Source organism: Macaca nemestrina, chromosome 1, assembly GCF_043159975.1.
Source record: "Macaca nemestrina isolate mMacNem1 chromosome 1, mMacNem.hap1, whole genome shotgun sequence".
Classification (NCBI taxonomy): domain Eukaryota; kingdom Metazoa; phylum Chordata; class Mammalia; order Primates; family Cercopithecidae; genus Macaca; species Macaca nemestrina.
This window is the reverse complement of record NC_092125.1, coordinates 31,396,171-31,413,437: the sequence shown is the minus strand read 5'-3', so window position 1 is coordinate 31,413,437 and position 17,267 is coordinate 31,396,171. Positions and strand designations below refer to the sequence as shown.

The window sequence follows — 17,267 nt, the reverse complement described above, 5'->3', positions numbered from 1 at the left end:
TTTCTTTTTCTCCCCAGTGGAACTTTTAGGAATGTCAGGCACTCTTGCCTTAGTCGCTGTAGGACTGAATTTAGATTCTTTAACCTTTAAACCGAAGATAGAATTTGTAATTACTAAGTAAGTTTCCTATCATGCCCTTTGATGGATCTCATAGCAGTTTAGTGGATAAGGGGTCTCGCCTTCATGGACACTAGTAAAACTCTTTTTCCATAACCTTTTTTTATCTTGAAAATTTTATTTTTGTTATCAGTTATATTTGAAAATAATTTAAAGTGCCAACAATTATCAGCATTAATTGATACTCCTGTTATGAATAAAGTGTCAGTGGCTCAGAAACCATGGTGTTTTTGTTGCATGTAACCTGATAAAAATTTACTTTGAACCATGGAGATTTAAAAAGATATATTTTTTTCTTTGTTTCCTTCATAATATGCTTAAATAACAGTATATATAATGTGGGAAGAGCTGGAAAAGAAGAGTAGCAGAAAAATGTAACATCAACAAAACTCTTACCTACCCTTTACTCCTGGTAATAAATGCCATATGGACATCTCTGGATAGAGGGAAAATCATTTGCCTGTCTGTGCAGAGAAATGTCAGCCTTTCCCTGAAAGACTAGGATAAATTAGAGAATTGGTTCAGAAATTATTGAATACCAAATCATCGTCTAATATAGAAATTCCCACATCAGATGAAAACAAATGTCGAACTGAGAAAAATAAGCCATAATCCTGAGTTTTCCCATGAAAATTAATTTATTTAATATAAGGACTATGCATTACTGTGAAATTATGTCCGTCCTACTTTTTTGTTGTTTATAATGTCCTTTCTTTTATGACATTCCAATGATAGAAGATGGTATTTTCTTTTCTACTTGGCAAAATGAAAAAACATGGGCGGCCGGGCACGGTGGCTCATGCCTGTAATCCCAGCACTTGAGAGGCCAAGGCAGGCGGATCAAGAGGTCAGGAGATCCAGACCATCCTGGCTAACATGGTGAAACCCCGTCTCTACTAAAAATACAGAAAAAATTAGCCAGGCGTGGTGGCGGGCGCCTGTAGTCCCAGCTACTTGGGAGGCTGAGGCGGGAGAATGGCAGGAACCCGGAGGCGGAGCTTGCAGCGAGCCAAGTTCGTGCCACTGCACTCCAGCCTCGGCGACAGAGCGAGACTCCGTCTCAGAAAACAAAAACAAACAAACAAACAAACAAAAAACATGGGCACCTAAAACTATTCCAGTTTTGTGTGTATGTGAATGAAACATTACAGTGTTTTTAAATCCAGAAGCTTGGGAATAACAAGTTCATAAAACATCTACTTGGTGTAATGCTCAATTTAGACAGTTTCCCGAGCTCAGTGGTGCTGTCTGTTGACATCATTATACATTACTTTTTATTCACTCAATTGTTTATTTTTTCACCCATTCCACCAATCCTTTCTTAATGTCTGCTGTGGTCTGGATATTGCATCTTAGGTGTGGGCCTACAAAAATAAGTCCCTTCTCAGAGGTGCTCATGGTTAAGTGGCAGACATGTTTTTATAAGAAAGTAACAATATGTGTGAATAATTATGTATTTATTCAAGTTCTACTGTATACATAATGCATTTTTTAGGTCCTGTGGAGAGATGTGAAAAAAAATTTTTTTGAGACAGGATCTTGCTTTGCCTCCCAGGCTGAGAGGCAATGGCGCTATCAAAGCTTACTACAGCCTCCACCTCTAGGGCTCAAGTGTTCCTCCCACGTCAGCCTCTGAAGTAGCTGGGACTACAGGCATGCACCAGGATACCCGGCTAATTTTTTGTATTTTTTGTGGAGGTGGGTTTTCACCATGTTTCCCAGGCTGGTCTCGAACTCATGGGCTCAAGCAATCTGTCCTCCTTAGCCTCCCAAAGTGTTGGGATTACATGCATGAGCCACTGTTCCCACATGACATTTTTTTTAAAGTATTTAACTCAGGCCGGGTGTGGTGGCTCCCGCCTGAAATCCCAGCACTTTGGGAGGCCGAGGCGGGTGGATCACGAGGTCAGGAGATCAAGACCACCCTGGCTAACACAGTGAAACCCTGTCTCTACTAAAAATACAAAAAATTAGCTGGGTGTGGTGGCGGGTGCCTGTAGTCCCAGCTACTAGGGAGTCTGAGGCAGGAGAATGGCGTGAACCCGGGAGGTGGAGCTTGCAGTGAGCCGAGATCGAGCCACTGCACTCCAGCCTGGGCGACAGATCAAGACTCCATCTCAAAAAAAAAAAAGAAAGAAAGTTTTTAACTCAGTCAGTTATTCCATGACTTCCGAATTTTTTGAAAACTATGCACTGGGGTTTGAGGTCCCCCCACTCAAACTCTTCCCTGTAGGGGTTCAGAATCAATTGAATCAAGAGATAGAAATCACTTGGAGAATGAAATTATCTCCTTGATTGGGGTACTGCTGTGTGTATCAAAGAACATGGTTTATGTCTGCAGCTAAAACGAGGCTTCCTTATGCTTCTTTCCGAGCATAAATTTTGAGATCCACCTGTAAGGAGACTGGTTTGTGACACACTTACCCAGTCAGCTGAAAGGGAAAGTCTCAAGAGAGAGAATCTAGAGGAGGCAGGCCTTGAGATCTGCTTGTGGAAGTCATACTTGGCTCTGACCCAGGCATGCTACCACATGGAACCATATAGAACAGAACATGTATTCTACTGAGGCCTCAGCCCCCTGCCCTAACCCATGTGCTTTGGTCTACTCAGTAAGAATCTCTGGGGGTGGTTCTGTCAATTTATAGAATTCAATCTGGGTGATTGTAATGCTTTCTTCTGCTTAAAAACTACATTAGTACAGACAGCACCATAGGAATTCAGAGCAGGACTACTTCCACCTAGGGTGCTTAAGATGCTTTCATGGACAACATGAGATTAGAGTTAGCCTTACAAGACTTTTAGGAATGCAGTAGACAGGAAAGCAGACAGGGGAGACTTTCAAAGTAAATAGAAGAGTACGTGTGGGTCACAGAGGGAGAGGTTGTGCAGAGAGCATTGAGATGATCCTGTTAGCTATTGCAAAGTTAAAGTTACTGAGGTACCTCCTGGTAGCAACTGCAACTCTGGGTTTAGCAGCAGCAGGCCCAACAGTTGACATGCTCTCACTGAATCCCAGAGAACCTGATAAATCATCACCTTGGGGGGAGGTCCTCATTGTTCTGCCTTGCTCTTATTATTCTACTGTGAGAAGCAGCCCATGGGTATTGGTGTGATGAAGGTAATGAAAAATATGGAACTGGGTGTGTTTAGATCCAACAAAATTCTTTTAAGTGTTGACTATAACAGAGATGAAGGCAAGAGCCTCTGCTAAGACATCATGGAAGATATAAGATACATGCTTTTATGTGAAAAGGAAATATATTTTTAAGGTGATTCCTTAAAATTTCATTTCTATTTCATTCATCCTAGGTTCTTAAGAATTTTTTCATGTGTATATGAACATTTAATATACACTTTCTTTGGCATTGTGATTGGATGTGGAGAACTCGACCATTATGAACTTTACACTATAACTTTCATAGTAATTTTATTTACAACAGTGAATTTGGTAAGGTAAGAATAATATTTTAAAGTTTGTTTACTGACTTAGATTCTCAAGGCCAGAATTAGAATTACAAAGCAGTGACATACAGCAAAAAGGACTCTGGACATGGAGCCAGGAAACCTGCATTGTTGTCAAGGCCTTGACAATAGCTTGCTGTGCAACTTGGGGTGTTTATTTTTCAAGATTTTATCCATAAAATGAGAGGGATTGGCATCACCCAGAAGCTGGATAGAAATGTAAATTCATGGGCCCATCTCAACCTATTGAATTGAATCTCTAAATATGAGATCCAGGAAACAGTTTCAACATGCTCTTCAGGTGGTTTGTATGCATGTTAAAGTTGAGCATCACTGGGCCAGATTAATTGCTCTTAACATTTTTGTGGAATTTCATCATAATTTATTATCATCAATAGCTATGAGAAAGCCACTATCATGCTATATACCAATAGCTATGATAATGCACTTACCATGTACCGTATGCCATTAATATGAATATAACCTTGTGATGTATGTGCTATTGCATCACCTCACAGATGAAGCCCAGAGAATGTAAAAACCTGCCTAGAGTTACTCAACTCATAAGAGCAAAGTTGGGATTTAAACCTGACTCCATGAGCATCCTTATTCAAGAATGCCATTGCCCACTGATGGTAGTTGTGTCTTCCATAAGAATTTATGACAATGTTTCCAAAAACACTGTCATTTTCACTCAGGATGGTGACCAAGGTAGCTTGTCTTATAGTATGTTCCCATGGAAACTTGAGTCTGCTGACTCAAGGCACTGCATGCAACCCAGATTGTCACTCTCACACAGAAGGCTATGTATACAGCCCTGAGTCCCACCCCATCCCCCAGCCCATCAGAGTGGGGCCTAAATTGGTGCCTGCCTGCTGTTCCCATGCAGCTTTGAAATCAGTAGCCATCTTATCGTCTTTTCTCTGGCTCTCTGTCTGGACTCTTAAAAAATAGGTTTTAAGTTAGTCATTGCTCCCTAGTATAATTTAGGTGCTTATGTTTATTTCTGGGTCCAAATTCCATCTCCCACACTTGTTAGCTTTGTGACGATGTATGTGACTTTGGGTCATTACTTAATCTAAGTTTCAATTACTTATCTGTAGAATGGGCACAATAATAGATCATCTCAGAGGGCTGCTGTGAGGACTCAATGAGGTAATACAAGTACGAGAATTTAGCACCATGCCTGGCACATAGTAAATGCTCAGTGAAGTGAGTTTTTGCCATGATTGTGGCTATTCTTATTTTCTCAGGATAAGAGACAACTTTTGAAGCTTCAAAATAATGAAAGGATTCTCCAAAGAAATTATCAGTAGGTTTTAAAACAAAACATTATTAATAAAATTAAAACATGAAAACAAACCACCACTGCATTTGTTAATTCTTTCAGCAGATATGTATCAAGCCCCTGCTAAATGTCAGGCATTGCTCCAGGCACTTAGGACACCTCAATGGATGAAATAGTCCAAAAACATGAAAATTTCTGCCATTGTGGAGTTTACAATGTAACTGAGGTTTTCAGAAAAAAACCCAAAATCATGTTAAATAATGAATATAATATCTTAGAAAATAATAAAGACTATGAAAATAAATAAAGCACGGTGAGGAAGGAAGTTGGTTGTGCCAGCACTAGATGGCAAGCTGCAATCCAAACCCAGTGGGCAGGGTAGGCCTCAATGAGAAAGTGACATTTGAGTAAAGATATGAAAGAGGTGAGGGAGCCAGGCAGATACAAGAGGAAAGACTCATAATTGTATATGCCCTAAGGGAGGGGCCAGCCTGGTATGTGCAATAAACAGCAGGGAGGCCTTGGTCACTGAAACAGAGAGGGGAGAGCAGGAGATGAAGATAGAGAGGTAAGTATGAAAAAAAGTAAGAGAAAGAACCCATATATGAATGCCTTTGTGAGTTAGGAAAACACCTGGGAGGATGTACATCAGCCCCTTAAGAGTGGTTACTTTCATTTGGGGAATGGGATTTGTGAAGGGGGACAAAGTCAGGGCATTTTAGCTTTTAAAATGTTTACTGAGGATGGAGCAAGATGGCAGAATAGAAGGCTCCACTGATCATCCCTCTCACCCCCCAGCAGGAATACCACGTTTTAACAACTATCCGCACACAAAAAAGCACCTTCATAAGAACCAAAAATCAAGTGAGTGATCACAGTACCTACTTTAAAATTCATATTGCAGAAAGAGGCACTAAAGAGGTAGGAAAAACAGTCATGGATTGCTGACACCACCCCTCCCCTGTCCTCCCCCGACAAAGCAGCTGTGTGGTGCAGAGAGAGAATCTGTGCACTTGGAGAAGGCAGACCACAGCGACTGCGGGAGTTTGCATTGAACCTAGTGCTGCCCTGTAACAGTGGAAAGCAAAACTGTGCTGAACTCAGCCAGCACCTGCCCACAGAAGGAATATTTAGACCAGTCCTAGCCGAGGGCAAGTGCCCATTCCAGTGGGAGGAACTTGAGTTTCTCGGCAAGCTTGCCACTGTGGGCTAAAGTGCTCTGGGATACTAAGTGAACTTGGAAGGCAGTCTAGGATACAAGGACTGCAATTCTTAGGCAAGTCCTGATGTTGTTCTGGCTCAGAGTCAGTGGACCGGGGCAGTGCGTGACGTAGTGAGACAGCAGACAGGGTGGCTGGGGGAATATTTGTGCCACCCGTCCCACAACCTCAGGCAGCGCAGCTCAGAAAAATGAAAGTGACTCCTTCCTTCTGCTTGAGGAGAGGAGAGAGAAGAGTAAAGAGAACTTCATCCTGCATCTTGGATACCAGCTCAACCACAGCAGAATAGGGCACTGGGCAGAGTTGTGAGGCCCCCAGTTCAGGCTCTAGTTCCCGGACAACATTTCTAGACACACTCTGGGTCAGAAGAGAAACTGCTATCTTGAAGGGAAGGACCCAGACCTGGCAGGATTCATCACTTGCTGACTAAAGAGCCCTCGGGCCTTGAGTAAATACAGCAATACACAGGTAGCATGCTGTGGGCCTTGGGGAGACTCAGATGTGCTGGCTTCAGGTACCAGCTTGGCCACAGTGGGGTAGAGCACCAAGTAGGCTTTTGGGGTCCCCAAGACCAGGCTTAGGCTCTTGGACAGCATTCTTGAACTTGCCGTGAGCGAGAGGGGAGACCTCTGCTCTGAAGGGTGAGTCTCAGGCCTGGCAGCATTCATTACAAGCTGGCTGAAGAGCCCTTGGGCCTTAAGTGGACATGGGTGGTGGTGTGGCAGAAATCCCAGGGGACTGGTGGTAGTGGTGGCCATGGGGAAAGGCTTTCCTGCCTGTGGAAAAAGGAGGAAAGAGCGGGAAGAACTTTGTCTTATGGTTTGAATACCAGCTTAATCACAATAGAATAGAACACCAGGCAGATTTCTAAAGCTTTTCACCCTATTTTTTACTTTTTATTTCTTTTTGAGACAGGGTCTTACCATGTTGCCCAGGCTGGTCTTGAACTCCTGGGCTCAAGCAATTCTCCTGAATTGCTTGAGAAGAAAGAATTAGAAAGACCCAGAATAACCAAAGATATCCTGAGCAAAATCAATCAATCAATCAATCAATCAATAAACTGGAGGAATCACATTACTTGACTTCAAATTATACTGCAGAGCTATAGTAATGAAAGCAGCATTGGAATGGCATAAAAACAGACAGACCAATGGAACAGAAAAGAGAACCCAGAAATAAATCCATATGTCTACAGTGAACTCTTTTTTGACAAAGGTGATAAGAACGTATATTGGAGAAAGAACAGTCTCTTCAATAAATAGTGCTGGGAAAACTGGATATCCATATGCAAGGGAATGAAACTAGGCCCCTGACTCTCATCATAGGCAAAAATCAAATTAAAATGGATTAAATAGGTAAATCTAAGACTGTAACCTATGAAACTACTGCAAGAAAACATTGGGGAAACCCTCTAGGACACTGGGCAGGGCATAGATTTCTTGAGGAATAATCCACAAGCACAGGCAATCAAAGAAAAAAATGGACAAATGAGATAACATAAAGTTAAAAAGCTTCTGTATGGTAAAGGAAACAATCAACAAATTGAAGAGACAACCCACAGAATGGGAGGAAACCACCCACCTGTGCAGTGGTGTGTGCCTGTAGTCCCAGCTACTTGGGGGCTAAGGCAGGAGAATCACTTGAAAAACCCGGGAGGCAGAGGTTGCAGTGAACTGAGATCGCACCATTGCACTCCAACCTGGGCAACAGAGTGACACTTTGTGTCAAAAAAAAAAAAAAAAAAAAAAAGAAAGAAAGGAAAAGAAAAAATAAAGACAAAAAGAAAACTACCCATCTGATGAGAGTTTCATAACCTCCATGCTTCTGGTCCCTGCCGTCCACCTCCACCAGGGGAGGCACTGCTCTCCCACACTCTTTGTCACTGTGTAGTTCTCCTTTTAGCACTCCCTGCAAGTATTATAGAACACTTACTTGTATAGTTAATGATTTAATGTTTGTATTCCACTTGTAAGAATGTGATTTAAAATGTGGAGTGGACAATGTGCTCATCAAATTATATATGCTAAATATGTGCAGATTTCTGTATACCAATGAAGCTGTTAAAATTTTTAAAAAATCTGGATGATGATTTTTTTCAAAGTGTTTTCATTGTAGTCGTATTCACAGAGATGAAAAATTAGAAAGAATCCAAAGGTCCCGAGGTGTGTGAATTATGGACAAGAAAATCTTGCACTTTCCATTTATAAAATCACTTACCCTTGGTGGGTATATTTTTAAGATTAATAGAAAATCATTCCTAATCTGTTAAGCTCTGTTATGTAGAAAATGTTTAAAGAATATTTAAAATTAATAATCTTTGAAGGTAGACTGAAAGTTACAATTTGTGAGATTGCTTGCATTTTTGATAATCAGAAAAACAAACATTATGAAACTCATTAAAAGATATTTTTAAAAATTCAGACCTCAGAATTTCACTTTGATGAAGTACAAAATTAGAAAAAACAAGTATAATTGATTTCCACCTTGACAAAGATTAATTTGGCCTCTTCGATGTTGCAGTCAACACTTCTAGGGAGCTCTGAATTTTTTCAATAGTCGTTGGGCACAGGGGCTAGTTTCTGACTTGAATGATGACCTTAATGAATTTTTTTCCCTATAGAGTTGTAATGGGCATATAACTTAATTCCTATTAAAATGGTGCCTAGATTTTTAGTACTCAAAAAAATGAAATTTTATTTCTAGAACTGGCTTTACTATATAGCTGCGAGCTGGATCCTAGTGGATTTAGTTTACATACAATCAGGTAAATTCATTCCAATCTAGTGACTTCCCAGGTCAGTTCAGGATTGTTAGATTAGTTACAGTCGTGTGTGTGTGTGTGTGTGTGTGTGTGTGTGTGTGTGTGTGTCCTTTATGTGATTGGTCAGTCCTTGGGGGAATGGGTGGGAGTGGCTGATCTTTTTCATGTGTGATTGGCCAGTGGTGGTGACAATGGAAGGGACCAGTGATGTTCATTTTATCTGGTCAAGTCTGTTCTGGGACCAGTTGCTGATGTCCTTGAAGGCTGTTGCCTGGACAGGGGCTCTAGTCCAGACTCTGTTGTATCTAAGTCCCTCAGGTTAGTCATACTCCTGAGGGACTGTCAGACTTCCCATCCATACGCCATTCATCAGCAGGACCCCACATTTCTCTGACCAGCTTCCCCAGTGTGAAGAGCTGGAACTAAGGGTAGAATAGAGATACTGTCTCCTATCAACTCTTTAGTCTGAGGTCAGAGGATGCTGATTCAGCTAATTATACTTCCAGGTCTTGGTTGTACAGCTATGCAAACTTACCTTAAAAATAAGTAGTCTTTCAGCTTGGAAGCCAAACAATATGGTACATTTTTTCCCCCTGGTCTCTGGTGACATCCCTTACCCCCAGCTCCATCCCAGGCAAACAGCAACCCCATGTCTCTTTCTCTAAAAAGGAGTGACCGTGACCATGTAAATACAATAGGACTTGCTGTTTGAAGTCTCGAGGTTCACAGAGATGCATAAAACACAGTACCTCTCCTCAAGAAGTTTAAAATCTAGTTGGAGGGATAAAATAAATATATAAATAACTGTGACATAAGGAAAGATAAGCTTCATATAGGAGGCTTAAGAAATATGTTATGGGGCCAGGCACAGTGGCTCACACATATAATCCCAGCACTTTGGGAGGCCAAGGTGGGTGGATCATGTGAGGTCAAGAGTTCAAGACCAGCCTGGCCAACATGGTGAAACCCTGTTTCTACTAAAATACAAAGATTAGCCGGGCGCGGTGGGACATGCCTGTAATCCCAGCTACTCAGAAGGCTAAAGCAGGAGAATCTCTTGAACCTGGGAGACAGAGGTTGCAGTGAGCCAAGATCACTCCACTGCACTCCAGCCTGGGTTATAGAGCGTGACTCTGTCTCAAAAAAAATTAAAAATAAAAAAGAAAGAGAAAGAAAGGAAGAAAAAGAAAGAAGGAAAGAAAGAAAGAAAAAGAAAGAGAAAGAAAGAAAGAAGAAAGAAAGACAGAAGGAAAGAAAAGAAAGAAAGAAAGAAGGAAAGAAAGAAAGAAAGAAAAAGAAAAGGAACAAGAAACGTGTTATGAGGCTTCATAGCTAGCTGAGGGGTTCTGTGGAATGCCTGCCCTGTGCTAGATTTACAAATTCGAAGGGTTGGATTTCCTGGGAGCAGAATCTGAGAGGGAGGGTTGGGAGACTTGGGAGAGTTGTTGGCAAAAGGTTTATTGGGCAAGTGTGGAAGGCAGAATTGGGCAAGGGGAGAAACTGACCCACTGCACAGTTTCATTCAAGGCTCCCCTGAGCTATGGGAAACTGTGGAGCTGGAAGGGCCCTTCAGAGTCATCCCACACTGAGACAAGGGAACAGGCCTTTGTATCTTCATAATGCAGTCATTGGCCAAGGGCTATGCCTTGAGAGGCAACAACTTTGAGGAGGGCAAGTCCCTGTGGCCCAGAGCAATGTGCAGTGAGAGGCAGAGCCATGCAGGCCCATTTAAATCCTCAAATTCCTCCCAGTTGGAGGATGGGCTGTCAGCCCCGAAAAGGAATTCTAAATGGAACACCACAATATCCACTATAAAAGGAGTGCTGTTCCTGCAATATATGAATGTGTTTTCTTTTCCGTATTATACTTCTTTATGTATGACCTTCCTTCTATTCAGCTAAAAAAGATTAAGATTTTATGATGAAATTCCAAAATAAAGAGTTTATTTGTAGCTCTTGATTTGTGAATATTTTTGAGACCACACAATGAGACAATGGTTCTGAAAGCCAGGCTTTGTTGAAGAAGAGAAGACTTTGTTAAATTCTGAAAATATCCTTTTTTCATATCAAGAGACAAGCTTGGTAGATTCGGGTTACATAATTTTATTTTATGCCATGGTGAAGATAATGGAGGATATGACAAACAGGAAGGGGACGTAGAACATTGCTGATTATATAGGGGGTTGAGACCAGGGTGAGGACACTGCTCCACTCCCATCACATTCCCACCTGTACCTCCAGTTTGGAACTCTGAGAAAATACAGCCTCCTAGAGTGACATGGGCCTAAGGCTACTGAGCAGAAATGGTAAGTAGACAATAAGCCTAAGATAGTACTTTTGATCCTTACTTAATCTGTTTCTGACATGGAAGGAATCTGAAGTTCTTTCCTCCTCTGTGGTGAATTCAGAAGATATTTGGTGAGTTTGCCAGAAGGGTCACCAAAGTGACCCCAAGTCGGAGAGCTGCATGGGAGACCATTCAAACCTAGGGTTGAATGGGAGTGGCAGCAGACCTCAAGGGATCTGCAGTGCTGGGTGGTGGTGGTGGTCATTTAGTTGGTAGAGGAGACAGGTCATCTGAGCAATTACCATGCATTGGCCTTGCTGAAAAAAATAGACCAAGAATACTTCCCAGTAGATGTCTCAAGAACAGGGGCCAAAGGCCAAACACAAGTAACACAAGTCATCTAAATCAATAGATGTTCTCTGCAAGCCTTTCCCTGATGCCATGAGTTATGTGAATTTCCAGACCCTGTCTTGGGAAGGCAGGACAGGGGGAGCATCTTGGAAAACAGGACAAACTGCTCTTTATAGGGAAATTTGAATTGACTGTTTGTATAGGCAAGACCAAGTTATACCCAAAGAACGTTTAAACTAGAAAAGAGTAAGTTATTCCATTTGAAAGTTAACATTTCGTTCTGGCATGAGAGCTCATGTGTAAGTTGAGATTGGTCATAAAGAAAGAAACATGGCTTTAGCACACTGTTTGACTCAGGTATACATCCATTATCTCATTTCATCTTCATAACAACACTAGGAGATAAGAATTATCATCTCCAATTATTTATCTCTGTTATTTTCTACATTTTGAAGAAATCGTACCCCAGAAAAGCAAAGGACCTTTTCCAAGGTCAAATGGCCAGTGAGTGCCAGAGATCTTGCTGAACTGATGGTTCCACATCACCAGAGGAAAGGCTTTAATGGAGGGAATTATCCTTAAGTTGGCCCTTGACGTGTGTGGGGGTTTTCTGAAAAGACTTGAGAAAAATATTTCAGAGAGGATGAGCCAAGATAAAGAAATGGGAATACATGAACATAATAAGCATTGCTGATTGAATATTTTGTATGGATACATATGTATCATATATAGTTATAATTATGTATTGGTGTATTGATTATGTATTGAGTGCTGACCACATGCAAAGCATCATTCTAAGCCCTGAGTATTGCCTCATTTAACTGAATTATCACAATAATCCTTTGAGGCAAGTACAATTGTTATCATCTTCATTTTACAGATGAAGAAACTGAGACACGGAGAGATTAAATAACTTGCTTACGTAGTTATGCAGTTAGTAAAAGGCAAGCCTAGATTTAACACAGGTAGACTGACTTCAGAGTATTTGCTATTCTGCCTCCCTGTTTTTGATATCAGGAAATGACATAAGTTGTTTCTATTTTGGTTGGACTCTGATATTTTAGGGAAAGGTTATTTAGTAAGGCTGAAAAGGTTGGTAAGAGTCATGTTGCAGAAGGCTCGCATGCAAGGCAGAGGAGTTTGCCCAAATAATTTTATACATTATAGGTGGTAATTGTAGATTTTCTGTTTCTCAATGACTGGAATTCTGTAAATTGACTTGTGCAATTATAGCTGATCAACTGATACACAATAGTTTTTTGAGGCTAAGAGCACATCTGCTTTCACTTTTGCTGAAATTTCATTTGTTCTAAATTATCTGAAGTACAGGATTGATACTCTCTCAGGGCCAGTCCCTTAATGATAGATTTTAAATTTTGGCACAGGGTCCTATAGAAAAGTAATCTGGAGAGCAAGAAGGTGCAAATTAAAATTATTTGTGTGACATTTAGCTTATGATTCTTGTGGGAGCTCAATAGACATTTGGTTGGGATAAGTTTATTAATGTGTCTAAAATAATTTTACATTTGAGTCATGATCTGCACATGCCCCCATTGTAATTTTGAATCCAGTCATGTGTGGCTTTTCAGGAGTAGATGAGCTTGTCGGCATTCTTAGAAGAGGCTTCCCTGTGAGAATTTACTACCCAAATCCAAACATTATACAGTAGTGTTGATGATAATTCCTTATATTTGTTTAGAAGTTCTAGCATTATTTTTCAAGACTTGAGTGTCATGTGCAAAATTTAAATAGTAGATTTGGTTAGTCTGAGAAAATTGGAAGGACTTAACAATAAATTACATTTTTTTTTTCTTTCCTGAAAATTTTTATATTGAATTTAGTATTTAATACATGCTTTCAACTATGAATAATATTAATAAACAAGGTGTGATTTATTTTTAATGTTTCCCTCTCCACAGGTTGCTTACTATTTTGTTAGTGAGCCCTATTTTGATGCATTCAAGTTATGAATATAACTGGCGATGGGGAGTTGTAATCACGTGGTCTGGAATTAAAGGAGTTTTTAATTTACTCTTGGCTCCTGATATTTATAATCTTGCTGAACAGAAAGTAGACGTACCACAAATGGTAGGAAAGATCATATCTCATGATTATTCATATTTGTCATTTTTACTTATCTTGCCCACTTGTCAGAGAACCCAGTAATAAAGTTCACCAGCTTTGAATTAGATTTTTAAAATGCATTCTTTTAAGTAGAAAGGAACAGAGCAGAACGTTATTTATGTTAAGAATGTGAAAGGGACCAAGTCATGGAGTAGTTATGGATGTGGTATTAGATACACTGGGGCTCTGATCTAGACTCCACCATTCACAGGCTGGGTGATCTTAAGGAAGTTCCCCAGCCTTGTTGAGCTTCAACTTTCAGTTGAGAATTGAGATCATGCTTAATAAAATACCAGACACTTAATGAATGCTCAATAAATGTTATTGAACAGACAAATGCTATTTTCTTTTTTTTTTTTTTTTGTGAGACAAGATCTCACTCTGTCGCCCAGGCTGGAGTGCAATGTTATGATCTTGGCTCACTTCAACCTCCGCCTCTCAGGTTTAAGCAATTCTAATGCTTCAGCCTCCCAAGTATCTGGGATTACAGGTGTGCACAACCACATCTGGATTATTATTATTGGTATTTTTAGTAGAGACAGGGTTTCGCCATGTTGACCAGGCTGGTCTTGAACTCCTGGCCTCAAGTGATCTGCCCATCTCGGCCTCCACTCAAAGTGCTGGGATTACAGATGTGAGCCACCAGACCCGAGTACAAATACTATTTTTCAATAGCTGCCAGAAAGCATGAAAAAACAATACTCTTGTCAAGAGCATTCTAATCCTTATAGTTCTTAGAACAAAAACTGAAATGCTAGGTAAGTATACCAAGATAAGAAATATTGTATACATTTTTAAATTAAGGGTCTAGTTAGATTTATGTCTTTAGGGCTAATTTTAAAAAATTTATTTCTCGAAAAATTCTGGGCAAAGACTCCATCATCTGTAGCACAAAACAAAACTTGATTTCCTTTCCACTCTTTCTCAAAGCCTTTCCCCATGGGTTAGCTGGTGGATTTCTGGGGAGTCTGGTGGTGGCTGCATCTGACAGTGCAGGCAAGATTAAAGAGCCCAGTGCAACTGCTGGCAGTGTACTTTGTCATTTGTGACAGCACTGTGAGCTAGCTAGAGAAGTTTCCAGAAGCTGCTAGAAATCTCCAGGATCAGCCTCTCATTACCTTCTAATAAGATAAACCCCAAATCTGTTTCTGGGAGGGGGAAATCCTCTTGAATGATATGAGCTCAAGAGCACTGACTCATCTACCAAGGAATCTGGAGGTAGATGTACAGAGTTTGTTGCTATTGTCCAATTTCCATCCCAGAACTTCTCTTCTTTACTATTTTGCTGCTGTCCCAAAGGCCCCAGGAATACAGTATTTATTTAATACCTTCTTTTTGGGAGCAACTACTGACGTCTCCGTCTTGCATGTGGAGAAATCCAATCAAAGGGTAGCCTTCTGTATGTAGCAGAAGAGGGAAAGACCTCAGGTGCCCTAACTCCAAACAGGAAGTGCTATTTTTGATGGAGTATCATATTCATATTCCTCACCACATTTTTTTCTGAGGTTTTATATCCACGGGTCTGATCTGGGCATTAATTTTGAGTCCAAATAACCAGTGGTTTTGCAAAGACTTTGGTTCTTTCCATGCTCCAAAAGAAAAGTAAAATAATCAACATTACAGCTCCTTCGATTCTCTTTTATGCAAGGAATTGGCCTAAAACCAAGTCAATGAGAAGTTAACTAGCACCTGGGCATCATTTTACAGTGTTTCTTAGTTCTGTCTGGTGTTAAGAGTCCCATTGCTTCCACCCTAGACCTACACAATCACAACCCACAGCGGAGTCAGTATGTTTAACAAGCACTTCAGGTGATTGTTATTAGTTAAGTGTGCGAGACACTGGAGGAGAAATTACTATTAACTCCTCTTTTCAGTGAAGGATGCTGTGGCTCAGAGTGATGGTTAAATTAACTGGCCCCCGGTCACATGGCTAAGAAATGGCAAAGTCATGGCCTACAAATGTTGGTTATCTTTCTGCTTCCACACAGCACCTCTCCAGGCCTCACCACAGCTCCTGCCTTCTCCTTCAGAACCTCTGGTACAGCTGTAGTAAATGCTGGTGGCAGGCACATATCCCTCTGCTGCCCACAGTCACCACCGCCTGCGGTTGCTGGGCTTTCTCTCCTCCCTGCAGTTTCCACAGCCATGCCTGGGATGGCTACCACTGTGCTGTCTTTGCATGACTGCCGCCAGGAGTGGCAACTGTGGAGAGCTCTTCCCTCAGTGTCCTTAGCATAGAATCTCCAGTCTATTGTTTTCCTCGTTCAGATTGAAAATTAATGTCTGCCCCAGTGTAGTATGTTCAGGCAATGTCCACAAAACTGCTTTTTTGCCTTAACTGACTTGTCAGAAACAGGATTTTAAAATGTGGATTAAGATATTGATAGAATTTTGTTGGTGGCTAATTGAACAATGATTGCTGTTGGAGTACTTATTTAATATTTTGGTTCTAACTATTTATGTGTTTTGTTTTTAGTTTATACTCTATGTGCAAGTAGTATCATTATTGACAATGGGAATAAATTCATACGTGATGACTCAGTCAGCCAGGAAGTTAGGTAAAGTATATGTCTCATTCATGAATTAGCTGGGGAGAATAATACAAACAGGTTATTGTTGGGTGTCATGGGCACGTTTCTCATGAAGCTCAAGGAATTGGTTTAGAAATTATTCATTTTTCATTTATTCATATCTTTAGATGCATATTGCTTGGGATATTGGTTCAGCCAGTTTAACAAAAGCCAGATGAACAGAGGCTTAAACAAGACAGAAGGGTTTTTTTCCCTCCACCAAAAAGTCCGGAAGTGTGAGATGGTTCTACTCTACAAGGTTGTTTAGAAATCCAAGTTCCTTTGATTGCTCTTCCATGCCCTAGGGTGCTACTCTTGTCCACAGGGTAGAAGCCTGCTCACTACCACCATGTCTACAATCCAACCAACTAGAAAGGGGAAATGGTGGGGGAAATGGTGGGGGAGGGGTGTGTGGCAATGGAGGGTAAGCAGCCTCCCTCTGTATATATCATTATCACTCACATTCCATTGGCCAGAACTTAGTCACATGGACACACATGGGCAAGGGAAGCTGGGAAATACCATCTTTCCCTGCTGGCGATATGATCAGCCAAAACTTAGAGATTCTATTGGCAGAAGGAAGAAGAAGAGAATGGATGTTGGGAGATAACAGCAGGCTCTGCCACAGTTGGTTATTTCTAAAAGGAATCTCAGGCCATTTACAATAAAATGCATAAATATAATAAAATAACAAATAGACACATTCAGTAGAGAAATCCAGCATAAGATACTTGGTGGCAGTAGGGTCAAGGGGAGAGGGGGAAACTGGGGTGAGATTAGGCAAAGTCTTATAGCAGAGCCTTAGTATAGTTCAATATGCCATGGCCTGATCCTCAGCTTTGCTGCTACAGAGACCCGATTTTGTCCGGGTATTTAAAATTGATCAGACTACTGGAGATTTACCTATCAGGCATAACTTGGGGATACTGCAGGTTCAATTCCAGACCATATGACAAAACAAATAATGCAACAAATATCACAATAAAGCAAGTCATACAAATTATATGGTTTCCCAGTGCATGTAAAAGTTGTGTTTACATTGTAATACAGTCAATTATAATGCAAAAGCACAGTGTTTAAGAAAACTA

General features: G+C 40.8%; 1 protein-coding gene across 11 annotated transcripts in view; it reads left to right on the top strand.

Annotated features, from left to right (window-relative positions):
* The window catches only part of LOC105484439 (solute carrier family 9 member C2 (putative)), a 101,861-nt gene that overhangs the window by 31,042 nt on the left and 53,552 nt on the right, over positions 1–17,267 (top strand). For all 11 annotated transcript variants that reach the window (XM_011746016.3, XM_011746015.3, XM_011746014.3 and 8 more), the window contains 4 exons: positions 18–117; positions 3,427–3,570; positions 13,405–13,573; positions 16,086–16,167. In XM_011746016.3, the coding sequence (XP_011744318.1) occupies positions 18–117; positions 3,427–3,570; positions 13,405–13,573; positions 16,086–16,167 (495 nt within the window). The remainder of the gene's footprint in view (positions 1–17; positions 118–3,426; positions 3,571–13,404; positions 13,574–16,085; positions 16,168–17,267) is intronic.